The 12,400-nt window shown below is 42.2% G+C and overlaps 1 protein-coding gene and 1 long non-coding RNA gene across 2 annotated transcripts in view; one reads left to right on the top strand and one right to left on the bottom strand.

Annotated features, from left to right (window-relative positions):
* LOC148047136 (uncharacterized) overlaps positions 1-12,400 on the bottom strand; it is a 31,899-nt gene that overhangs the window by 7,494 nt on the left and 12,005 nt on the right. The gene's annotated exons all lie outside the window — the stretch shown is intronic.
* Positions 3,135-9,424, top strand: LOC148047137 (uncharacterized). Its single transcript, XM_087708307.1, has 6 exons — positions 3,135-3,329; positions 3,973-4,419; positions 4,962-5,088; positions 5,248-5,330; positions 5,805-5,931; positions 7,317-9,424. The coding sequence occupies exons 2-6, from the start codon at positions 4,153-4,155 to the stop codon at positions 9,269-9,271; spliced, it is 2,559 nt and encodes an 852-aa protein (XP_087564433.1). The 5' UTR covers positions 3,135-3,329; positions 3,973-4,152; the 3' UTR covers positions 9,272-9,424.

The raw sequence follows: 12,400 nt of genomic DNA, 5'->3' as shown, positions 1-12,400 counted from the left end.
CGGGGGTGCCCTGGAAACACTGAATGACCAGCCCGTGGTGCTTCTGTCAGCGAAAATGGAGCTCGGGAACCCATTTTCGCTGGCAGAGTACTCAGGTCACCATAGGCACCGACATGAGTGACACTGAGGTGGCCCCACCCACTATGGCAATGGCCTCCCAGCCCCCATCAGCTCAAACACAACCCTGATACAGCACTCAATGAAATCAAGTTCGACACCCCTGGACTAGACGAAAAGACTAGAAATATGGAAAACTGATAGCAGAAAAAGACCTAGTGGTCCATTCAGTCTGCCCTTTGACTTTGCTTTTTGTTTCAAATTATTTTTTTAATTGTTAAAAATACGGGTAGTCCTCAACTTGAGACCACAATTGAACCCAAAATTTATGTTGCTGAGTGAGAGATGTAAGTGAGTTTTGTCCCATTTTATGACTTCTTGCCACATTTCGTAAGTGAATCACTGCACTTGTTAAATTAGCAAAATGGTTGTTAAATGAATCTGGTTTCCCCGTTGACTTGGCTTGTCAGGAGGTTCCAAAAAGTGTTTAGGTGACCCCGGGACACTGCCAACCATCATAATGGTGAGTTGCTTGTCAAGCATCCAAATGTAAATCACATGACCCTGGAGATGCTGCAACGGTCATAAGTGTGAAAAATGGTCGTGTCACTTTTTTCAGTGTTGTGGTAACTTTGAACCGTCACTTCCCGACACATCTGCAATTGCTGAGGTAACATTAAAAAACCTGGATGCCTTTGAGAAATATTCCCATTGGGGAATTCGATTCCTTTCTATGTTCTGGATTTTTCTTTCCTTCAGGACTCCCACAGCTTTTGTCACTTCAGATTGGGGCTGTTCCTCAACAATGCTTACTAGTATCGTATCTTCAATAAAATAGTGGGCAGGTCCTACCCTTGAAAATGACTGTAGGGCAGAATCCCTCAATACTTTTATTTTTATTACATTACTATTATAATATTACTAGTATTATTTTACCAGGAAAAAGGGACGCCTTTGTCACTCCATTTTCCCTCACAATTCTTAGCGCCGCCTCTTCCAACGGTTTTTTGCCGAAAGTTCTCAAGTTGCCTCGAAGGGCTGTTTCCCTGAGGGGAGTCTACCAGGGCAGTGAAGGAGAGGGCCAGAAGGGCCCCCAACCCCTCAGTACTGCCTTTCTAGGGAGAAGCACTTGCTCTCTTCAATGCTTGGAGAGCCTGTAGAGCACAACGGCTTCAAATCCCAAAGGTGCTTTTTCAAAAGGCAACTGGACTATCTCGTTTTTTCTTTTGCTTCTCATCCAAAAACCTTCTTCAGCTCTGAAAAAATGGAAGAATTTATACTTCTTGCAGACAGCTGGTCATTTGCATTCTTTTATAAAGTCGTTGTGGCCATTTGGAAGTATATCTGTGACCTCAGGGTCACCTGAGTAGTGCAAATGGGTGTGGAGAAAAACCAGAAAGTCCAGTTGCCTCTTGAAAAAGCATCTTTGGAACAACCATGACCTGGATGACTGAGAATCTGTATGTAGACAATGGCTTCAAATGCACTTCAAATAATCACTAAGCAAATGAATGTAAGTCAAGGACTACCTGTATGGAAGACAGTTCAGTTTTCCATCCCTTTTTAAAGGATTCCACCTTCCTCACAGAGGATTTGACTTTTTTCCATACAGGATCTTTCCACATTGCCTTTTCCTCCAGGTCATCCTGTCTTTGAGCCCCTTTCCCATTTCAGAAGTTCGCATCCTACAATATTCATGTGCTTTCTGCTTCAAATGCACATTTCAATGGCAAAGAACTCTTTGGTGTGCCCTTCCCTGATTTCAATCAGCTCGCCAGACCTTAAGTTGTCTAAGAAGCAGAATGGTCTGGAACTGATGGGTTCCTGGATAGAAATTTTCCCAGAGAGAGCCACACATGGAACAGAAGAACCACCCAACGAGTCTCCCTGCCAGGTTCTAGTAGTATCTCCCACTCCAGTAATCCTGGGCGTCCACATAGTATTGGTTTATAAAGTCTTAGTAAGACCACACCTGGAATACTGCATCCAGTTTTGGTCACCACATTACAAAAAAAGATGTGGGACTTTAGAAAAAGTGCAAAGAAGAGCAACTGATTAAAGGCCTGGAGATTAAAACATATGAAGAACAGTTGCAGGATTTGAATTTGGCTAGTCTACAGAAAAGAAGGACTAGTGAGGACAATTATAGCAGTATTCCAGGATTTGAGAGGCTGCCACAAAGAGGGGGGGGGGGGCGTCAATTTACTTTCCAAAGTACCAGAAGGCAGGACAAGAAACAATGGATAGAAACTAATCAAGGAGAGAAGCAACCTGGAATTGAGGAGAAACTTCCTAACAGTGGGGGCAATTAACCAGTGGAACAGCTTGCCTTCAAAAGTTGTGGGTGCTCCATCACTGGAGGTTTTTAAAAAGAGACTGGATAGTCACTTATCTGAAATGGTGTAGGGGTCTCCTGCGTAGGGCGGGAGGGGCTGGACTAAAGGACCTCCAAAGTCCCTTCCAATTCTGTTCTATTCCAGTTGTATAATGAAGAACAGTTACAGGAACTGGGCATGGCTAGTCTAGTGAAGTGAAAGACCAGGGGAGAAATGATAGCAGCCTTTCAATATTTGAGGGGCTGCCACAGAGAGGAAGGGCCAAGTTATTTTCCAAGCTACCCAAAGGCCAGACAAGGAATAATGGATGAAAACTGACGAAGGAGAGATTCAACCTAGAAATAAGGAGGAACTTTCTGACAGTGAGAACAATCAACCGATAGAATAGAAGCCTTCAGAAATTGTGGGAGCTTCATCACTGGAGAGTTTCAAGGAGAGACTGCCATTTGTCAGAAATGGTGTAGTGTCTCCTGCTTGGGCGGGAGGTTGGACTAGATGACCTCCAAAGTCCCTTCCAACTCTGTTAATCTAATCTAAAAAAGCTCTTCCAAGGTCCCTTCCAGCTCTATTCTATTCTGAATACCTCGCTTCCCGTCCATCGCCTCGCAGGCTTGGCACGCAGGACCCGCTAGAGGGCGCCCTTTACAAACGACCCTTGGATTCAGCCGAATTGCTTTTTGCAAGCTCCGGGGAAGCATTTCGCCCGATCCTTGCAAAAGGTGGGGGGCAGGAAGTTCGCACGGAGAAAGACCGCTTTCCCAGGAAGCGGCGTCCTCTCCAAAAGGCTGGACCGATCCTGCAAGCGGCTTCTTCCTTCCTTCGCCGGCCCTACCTATCCCGCAGTTGGCGGACTTGGAAAGCGCCTCTTTCATGGGCTCCTCGCAGGGAAGCCGCGGAATTGAACGGGCTGTGGTGGAACTGCCGAGCCAAGCTTGGGTAATCTCAGTCTCTGTATCTGGAGAGACGTCCTTCTTGGAAACCCCCAAGATTTCAGATACTCATTCCCCCCCCCCCCACTCCTTTAGGTGGTCCGTAGGACGCTTATCTCTGCAAGGAGAGCCCCTTCTGGGTTAAAGGTTCAGTTCTGCACAAGCTCCCTCCTGAGCATCTCTTATCGGTGAGATGGGCAGCATATAGATTTATCTGGAAAGGTGGAGGGTCTCCTATACTTCCTGTGTCATTTTTACCATCTGCGCTTCTGCAAGAAGAGCCTATTCTGGGTTAAAGATGGAATTCTGCAAAAGCTCCTTCCTGGGGACCCCAGCAAACTCAAGGTTTGTTGTGTGCTGAGTGCATCTGCAGGTCGGATCTGGGTTTTTCTGGCTTAGAGAAGGTGCCTTTGAGGTCCTCTAATCCAACCCCTTGCTCAGGGAATAAACCCTATACCATTTCATATAAATGGTGGTCCAGTCTCTTCTTTAAAACTTCTAATTTTGGAGCATTCACAACTTCTGGAGTCAAGTTGTTCCACTGATCAGTTGTTCTGTCAGGAAATGTCTCCTTAGTTCTAGGTTGGTTCTCTCCTTTGATTAATTTCCATTCATTGCGTCTTGTCCTGCCTTGCTTTTATTCTTTGCAGGCCACCCAGTTATCAAGTGCCTGGACTGATGAATATAAATTTTAAATGACTTGAATAATGAAAAAAAGTTCTTCCCAGTGTTGGATTGCTGGATTCTGCTTGTTTTCATCTTACCTTGGAAGCTGAACGTACTTTCCATAGAAGCTAATCATTCAAGGGAGAAATACGTCATTCTCTAAGATGGCAGATGGAGGGTCTCCTTACCATTCTGCTCCCATTAATAAAAGCAGCATCTTAGATTCGGAAGAGTCTTTGGATTTGTTTGGGCCAGCAGCAAGAACCAAGCAGAACATTCTGGATGAAGCAGCCATACATTGTGTTGCCCAGTGTTGCCCTTTCAGGGAGATTTGTTGCCAGGAAGCGGAGGGACTCCAAGGCATATACAGTCAACTTCATCATCTTTACGATCAGTGGCAGAAACAAGAGGGCCGCATCAAAGCTCAGATGGTAATTTTCAGTGGTGGGATTCAAAAAAATTTATTACCGGTTTTGTGGACGTGGCGTGGCTTGATGGGCATGGCTTGGTGGGCATGGCAGGGGAAGGATACTGAAAAATCCCATTTTCTCCGGATCAGCTGGTACTCGGGAGGCAGAGAATAGATGGGGGTGGGGCCAATCAGAGGTGGTATTTACCAGTTCTCCAGAACATGTCAGAATCTGCTGAATACCACCTCTGGTAATCCTGCAGCTTTCCACTCTGCCCACTGAGGTGGAGAGCTGTGTCGGGATGCATGGAGCAGAGATTAGGTCCCAGGAAGTGACTTTAGTCAAAGGTTTCCTTCTGAGCCGTGTGGAGCAGAAAATACAGGGAAAGGAGCCGCTGAAATCATAAAAATAATATGAATGAATTATTAAATATAATTAGGTTGATTTTAATAAAATGTGTCCTTGATAGATAAATGATTCCATCCCCCTTCATCCTAGTGATTTCCAAAGTCAGATAACAAGCTAGGGCAGGGGCAATAATATTCTCTTCACTCCTATTTCAGGTTCATGGGCATTTCATGGAGGTGGCCACCCCTGGTTCTAAAGCATCAGGAGATGCGTCACATTTCCCTCAAGAAATTATCTTTGGGGGGATCCCCCAGGAGGACATATCTCATAAGATAACATCAGGTAAAACATGGTTTATTTTGATGTATTGGTGTCCTCATGAATTACATAGTGCCTGACATCTTTATATTCATGAGTTTTGTTTACTGTATTACCTGAGTCCCATGTGCAGAGTTTTTTTCCAGCTGTTTTTAAAACATGTACTTCCTCTGCTTTTATCAGAAAATGGAACAATGGTGATAATACCAATGGAAAGATCTTCTCTTTGTGGTGGAGCAGAAACAGTGGCTGTACTTCCAATTCAGGTAGGAGGGTCCCATCTCTCAGAGTGCAACATTATTTAGTGAAGGAACACCCAACTCTCCCCAAAGTAGTCTGAATCCCTTTTCCAGCACCAATTTAATATCTCCCTCTGAATAGCTCTGAAACAAATTTTCAGAGCATCTTCCCAGCGTTCTGGTACCATCCATAGCATCTCAAACATCATCTTTAGGAAATATCTCAACAACTTCTTCCAGTTGTTCAATGAAACCTGTGTATGTCTTACTGGGCAAGAAATTGATTAAAGTTTAAACTATCATATAGGGATATCCAAATACTTGTTTGATGAGCAACCTTGAAGGAAGTATTGGAATCCATTTTGCTCCCTTATCTTGTCACTGGAGTGGATCAAGAAGAATAGAAGGGTTGCTCCCAGTGAGCAGAATATTTTCCATTAGAATAAGGAATGTTCTAATATTTTCTGGAATTGTACATTAACAAGTGTTTTTGTGCTACAGATCCCTGTGTCCTTTCAAGATGTAACTGTGTTTTTCTCTGAGGAGGAGTGGGCCTTGCTGGATTTTGATCAAAAATCCCTGTACAGAGAGGTTATGCTGGAAAATGCTAAGAATGTGGAATCCTTGGGTAAGAGATTTCCTTTGCTCTGGGTTCAGATAAATGAAGAAGTATATTCTGATGAGAGATAAGCAGTTTATTAATTAATTGGGGGAGGGATTTGTTACGAATGTGGATTTCATGGGTAAGGGATCCATTTTGCTCTGGATTAAATGCGGAGAAGGTATGTTTTTACCAGTTTCTCAGAGATTAAGGGCTACTTTTCCTAGAGAGAATGGAAATGTCCATATGTGAGTCATGTCCAGAGTCACATATGTGATAGAGACAACTATATAAATCAAAATAAGGAGTCACGGTGTTGCAATGGTTAGAATGCAATATTACAGACTAATTCTGTTGCCAACTGCCAGCAGTTCAGCAATTCAAATCTCACAGGCTCAAGGTTGAGTCAGCCTTCCACCTTTCCAAGGTCGGTAAAATGAGGACCTCAATTGTTGGGGACAATAGGTTGACTCTGTAAACCGCTTAGAGAGAGCTGCGAGTTTGACAACCTTGCTCTATGGATTGTAAGAGTGGTACATATGCTCAGTCCAAACTAGTGTGATATTTGGCTGTACATTCAAACAGTACTGAGCAGCAGTTTCATTTCAAATGATGTTTTTGCACACAGTCCAGAGGTGGGTTGTTCCCCGTTCAGCCCGGTTCGGTCAAACCGGTAGTGGTCATTCAGCCTGGGTTGCAGAACCAGCAGCAATCCAGACTGGCCACACCCCCGAACCGGTTCCCCGGTGTCTTCTGCCATTGCCAGCATGTTTCTGCACATATGCAGAACAATTAACAGTCAACTGCGCATGTGTGAGCAATGTGCAGTGCGCGTGCAGTGAACCAATACCACTGCGCATGCAGTGAACCAATACCACTGCGCATGCAGTGAACCAATACCACTGCGCGTGCAGTGAAGCCACCCCTGACACAGTTATAGATTGTAGTTAAGATCTTCTGGTGATTCATCTCAAACATGCTAAATCCCAGCATTTAAGTACAGTTTACTTGTAGCAACCGCACCTCCATTTTTTCTTGATTTAATTTCTACTTGTCTTTTTCCACATTTGAAATTGAATGTTAATCATATTCCACTCCAGAACTCTAGATGCTACTCCCCAAATTGACCTCAAATTACTTTCCCTAATGCATAAAAATAATGGAGCTCTATGGGACCTCATACCTTAGGTGTCTCCTAGCAGTCCAGCATTCTGGAGATAACAGAAGGATCAGAGATGCAGTAAACAAAGCCCCACCACCATGTAGCTTAGAGAGAAAAACCTTGGTAGAGTAATGTTAAAAGAAAAAAAGGAGGCTAATAAAAAAGGAGGCTAATATGATGTGATGGCACTTCATTTTACATCTTAAACATCTCATGTTTAATTTTCTTCTCTTTTTTTCCTTCCAAACAGATGATAGGGAAGAGCCTGAAGATTATAACAAACCGGGTGTGAATTCACTGGAAAGGACAGAGTCTACAAAAAGGATATTTCAAAATTGGAGGAAACCAACTATAACTGAAGAAAACTGGTTGAATAATAGGAAGGAAAATTTGTCTACTGTTCAGCATAGAGAAAATATCCTACCTCATAAAGCAAAAAGAAGCTGTTTAAAGGGTGGGAAAACAGTCAGCAAAAAATCAGTCATCTCTGAATGTCGCAGAACCCACTCTAAAGAGAAGCAGGTTGAATGCGAGGAACATGGAAAAAAAGATTTGAATCTATGTCTTCCTTTATATCAAAGTGTTGAGAAACCAAAATCACATAAATATTCAGACAGTGGGAAAAGCTTTAGTGATAGCAGTACTTTTAACCTCCATAAAACAACTCATAGAATGAAGAAGTCCTATAAATGTACAGAGTGCAGAAAGAGTTTCTACACAAGCAGTGATCTTACTTTGCATAAAAAGTCTCATGTAGGAAAGAAATATAAAAGGATGGAATGTGGAAGGAGGTTCAGTATGAATATTGATTTTACTTCTCATAAAAGGATCCACAAAGGGGAGAAACCATATAGATGTATAGACTGTGGAAAGAGCTTCACCACAACTGGTTTCCTTACTGCCCATAAAAGGATCCACACAGGAGAGAAACCATATAAGTGCAGGGAATGCGGGAAGAGTTTCAGCCAGAGAACTTCCCTTACTTCCCATGAAAGGATGCATACCGGGATAAAATCATATCAGTGCATAGATTGTGGAAAAAAGTTCAGTCAAAGCAGTGATCTCATTTCCCATAAAAGGATCCATACAGGGGAAAAACCGTTTAAATGTCTGGAGTGTGGAAAAACCTTTACCATGAGACGTGGTCTTACTTCCCATGAAAGGATCCACACAGGGGAGAAACCATATCAATGCACAGATTGTGGAAAGTGCTTTATAAGTAGGAGTGATCTTACTTCCCATAAAAGGATCCACACAGGCGAGAAGCCATATCAATGCATGGAGTGTGGGAAAAGTTTCAGTTGGAGCAATAACCTTACTAGTCATCAAAGGATCCACACAGGTGAAAAACCATATAAGTGCAGGGAATGCGGGAAGAGTTTCAGCCAGAGCACTTCCCTTACTTCCCATGAAAGGATCCATACAGGAATGAAACCCTATCAGTGCATGGATTGTGGAAAGAACTTCAGTACAAGCAGTGAACTCATTTCCCATAAAAGGATCCACACTGGGGAGAAACCATATAAATGCACAGTGTGTGGAAAGAGCTTCCGCAAGAGTACTGATCTTATTTCTCATGAAAGGATCCACACAGGAGAGAAGCCATATAGATGTACAGAGTGTGGAAAGTGCTTCAGCCAACACAGAAATCTGTCCTGCCATAAAAGGATCCACACAGGAGAGAAGCCATACAAATGCACAGACTGCGGAAAGAGCTTCACCACCAGTGGTTCCCTCACTGCCCATAAAAGGATCCACACGGGAGAGAAACCATATACGTGCACGGAATGTGGGAAGAGTTTCAGCCAAAGTGCTTCCCTTAGTTCCCATGAAAGGATCCATACTGGGATGAAACCATATCAATGCATGGATTGTGGAAAGAAATTCAGTAAAAGCAGCCACCTTAGTTCTCACAAGAAGATTCACTCGGGGGAGAAGCTGTATAAATGCACAGATTGTGAAAAGAGTTTTTATACAAGCAGTTCCCTGATATCACATAAAAGGATCCACTCTGGCGAGAAACCCTACCATTGCACAGATTGTGGAAAGAGTTTCAATACAAGCAGTTCCCTCAGTTCACATAGGAGGATCCACACAGGAGAGAAACCATATGAGTGCCAGGAGTGTGGAAAGAGTTTCAGTCACAACACTTCCCTCTCTTTTCATAAAAGGATCCACACAAAGAAGAACTCGCCTTCTTCCTAGTGTATTTCTGCAGGTGCAAAGTCTGCTTTTTGGGTCATTTAATGCCATTTTGCATGGTCAGCTGCGTCTCCATGGCGCAGGCCCGCGGCTTGCATATATGTTGATAATATCTTGCCATTTCTGGACACCTGCAAGGTTGCCGGCCATTGGCTTTTTTTTTAGGCAGTCTTGGCAACGGTGGAAGGTGCTGCTCTCTGGACATTATGCTACCTTTTCAGGAAACAACAACTGAATGAAAAATTTCTGGTGATCTTTTATCGCTGCACTATATAGAGTATTTTAACACTGCATCTGTGTATGGTTTGCCAATTACACAGTGGCAGATAGGACAGCACTCCAGAGGGTCAATGTCATTGCCCAGAAGATCATTTGTTGCCCTCTCCCTTCTTTGGAAGAGCTTTATAACTCCCACTGCGTTAAGAAAGTTCAAAACATTCTTAAAAATCCATCTCATCCTGCGCATCCTTTTTTTTTTAACTATATTGAATTCTACGGTATAGTGCAATATCAGGATTTCAATTATATAGAAAGTATAGGATGTATGTTTTTGTTTTTATTTTTATAGTTATAATGTACACTGATCGGCATTTAATTTTGTTGTACCATGTGCAATGACAATAAAGTAAGCTAAACTGAACAATATTGCAAGTGATGGGTACTGGGGCATAACTTCTTAATTTTATATACTCATTGTTGAGGCCCAAACTAGTTAAGAGAAAGATCTTGTGTCATGGAGACCACATGGATTCAAAATGCAAAAAATTCAGTCTCACTGCAGTATTTATTGGACAGTATGTATTATTAAGACCCACCAAGTGAGTAATGAGAAACACCCATGCAAATAATGAGAGATGCTGATATTTATACATTTCAAAAAAAAATTGGGTAATGTGATGAAAATAAAGGAAGGAAAATGCATGCATACATATTTATAAGTAATATTAGATCTCAGGTTATTTCTTGACCTGTAAGAACAAGTCTTACAAAAAAAAACATTTACATCTTTTAAAGAGTTGGCAATGGGAATATTCTGATATTTGTTAGTTGTTCCACATTCCTTATGTTTCAACTTGTTTATTAAACAATATAAGGAGAGACTTGTTTATCATTGCCATTACAGAAACTTGGTGAGATGAAACCGACAAATGGAACATATGGCTAGAAGGATTTAAATTATTTAAAAGAAATAGACCAAATAAAAGAGGAGGTGGAGTTGCACTATATATAAGAAATAATTACCTCTCTACAGAAATAGAGCACAACAATGATGAGAACTATCTTGAATGCATTTGGGTCAATATTAAAGGTTGGGGTGGGGAATGATATTGCCATAGGTCTGTACTACAGGCCACCCAACCAAGCAGAGGAAGTAGATGAACTTTTTGCTAGTCAGCTAACTAAGTATGTAGGAAGCACACCACAATAGTAGTGGGGAATTTTAACTACCCTGAAATCAACTGGGAAACAAACTCTGCACCAAGTGAAAGATCCAACAGGTTCCTAACAAACCTAGCCAACAACTTTGTTTCCCAAAAGGTAGAGAAGGGAACAAGGGGATCAGCCATATTGGACTTAAATCTCACTAACAGAGTGGAAATGATAGAAGGTGTTGAAGCCAGAGGAACCCTGGGGGCAAGTGACCATGCAATATTGGAATTCAACATTATGCAAACACAAGTAGTAGAACAAAGTCAAACTAGAGTCTTGGACTTTAAGAGAGCTAATTTCAATAAACTTAGAGCTTGGGAAAAATTCCATGGATGAGAATCCTCAAGGGGAAAACAACTCAAGAAGCTTGGGAAATTTTGAAAAATGAGATTACAAAAGTCTACCACAATACCAATGAAGAAGAAAAATAACAGCTCCCAAAAGAAACCAGCATGGCTGCATAAAGAACTCTGACAAATTGAAAGACAAAAAAGATAAGTATAAAAAGTGGAAAGGGGGGGGACATAACTAAGGCAGAATATCAGCAAATAGCCCGAGCATGTAAAGTGAGGAAAGCTAAGGCTCACAATGAACAAAGGCTTGCCACAAAAGTAAAATATGACAAAAAAAGCTTCTTCCAACATGTTAAAAACAAGAAAAAAGTTAAGGAAACAATCGGTCCATTGCTGGGAGAAAGTGGCAAGAAGGTGACAAGCAACAGGGAGAAAGCAGAACTATTTAACTCATGTTTTGCACCTGTCTTTACACAAGGGGATAAAACAGTCCAACCTATCAAAAACAGCACCACAAAAGTCAGATTAGGAACACAAGTTGAAATAGGGAAGAAAATGGTAAGTGAGCACCTGTCTACCCTAGACGAGTTCAAATCACCAGGACCGGATAGATTACACCCCAGGGTTCTGAAGGAACTGACGAGATCTCAGAACCACTGAACTATATCTTTCAGAGATCCTGGCGCACCGGGAAACTACCAGAGGACTGGAAAAGAGCTGATGTGGTTCCCATCTTCAAAAAAGGGGGAAAAAACAGATCCAGACCTATCAGCCTGACCTCAGTACCAGGAAAGATTCTGGAAAAGATGATCAAGCAATGAATCAGCGAACACCTAGAAGCAAACAAAGTAATAGCCAAAAGCCAATATGGGCTTGTCAAAAACAGATCATGCCAGACTAATCTTATTGCATTCTTTGATAATGTGACAAAATTAGTGGGCCAGAGGAATGCCTTCGATATAGTTTACTTGGATTTCAGTAAGGCATTTGATAAGGTAGACCATAACCTATTACTAGATAAAGTAGAAGAATTTGGGTTAGACAGCATCACCACCAGATGGATTAGTAACTGACCAACCACACTCAACATGTAGTCCTCAATGGAACTGCATCTTCATGGAGGGAAGTATGTAGTGGAGTACCCCAAGGCTCTGTTTTAGGCCCAGTACTCTTCAACATCTTCATCAATGATTTGAATGAGGGAATAAATTGGGAACTCATCAAATTTGCAGATGACACCAAGATGTCAGGAATAGCCAACACTCCAGAAGATAAGCAATAGCAATAGCAGTAGTAGACTTATATACCGCTTCATAGGCCTTTCAGGCCTCTCTAAGCGGTTTACAGAGAGTCAGCATATTGCCCCCAACAATCTGGGTCCTCATTTTACCCACCTTGGAAGGATGGA

This window comes from Thamnophis sirtalis, unplaced genomic scaffold, assembly GCF_051295495.1.
Source record: "Thamnophis sirtalis isolate CommonGarterSnake01/CBP01778 unplaced genomic scaffold, rThaSir2_p1.2 scaffold_3, whole genome shotgun sequence".
Classification (NCBI taxonomy): domain Eukaryota; kingdom Metazoa; phylum Chordata; class Lepidosauria; order Squamata; family Natricidae; genus Thamnophis; species Thamnophis sirtalis.
This window is presented reverse-complemented; position numbering and strand designations above follow the sequence as displayed.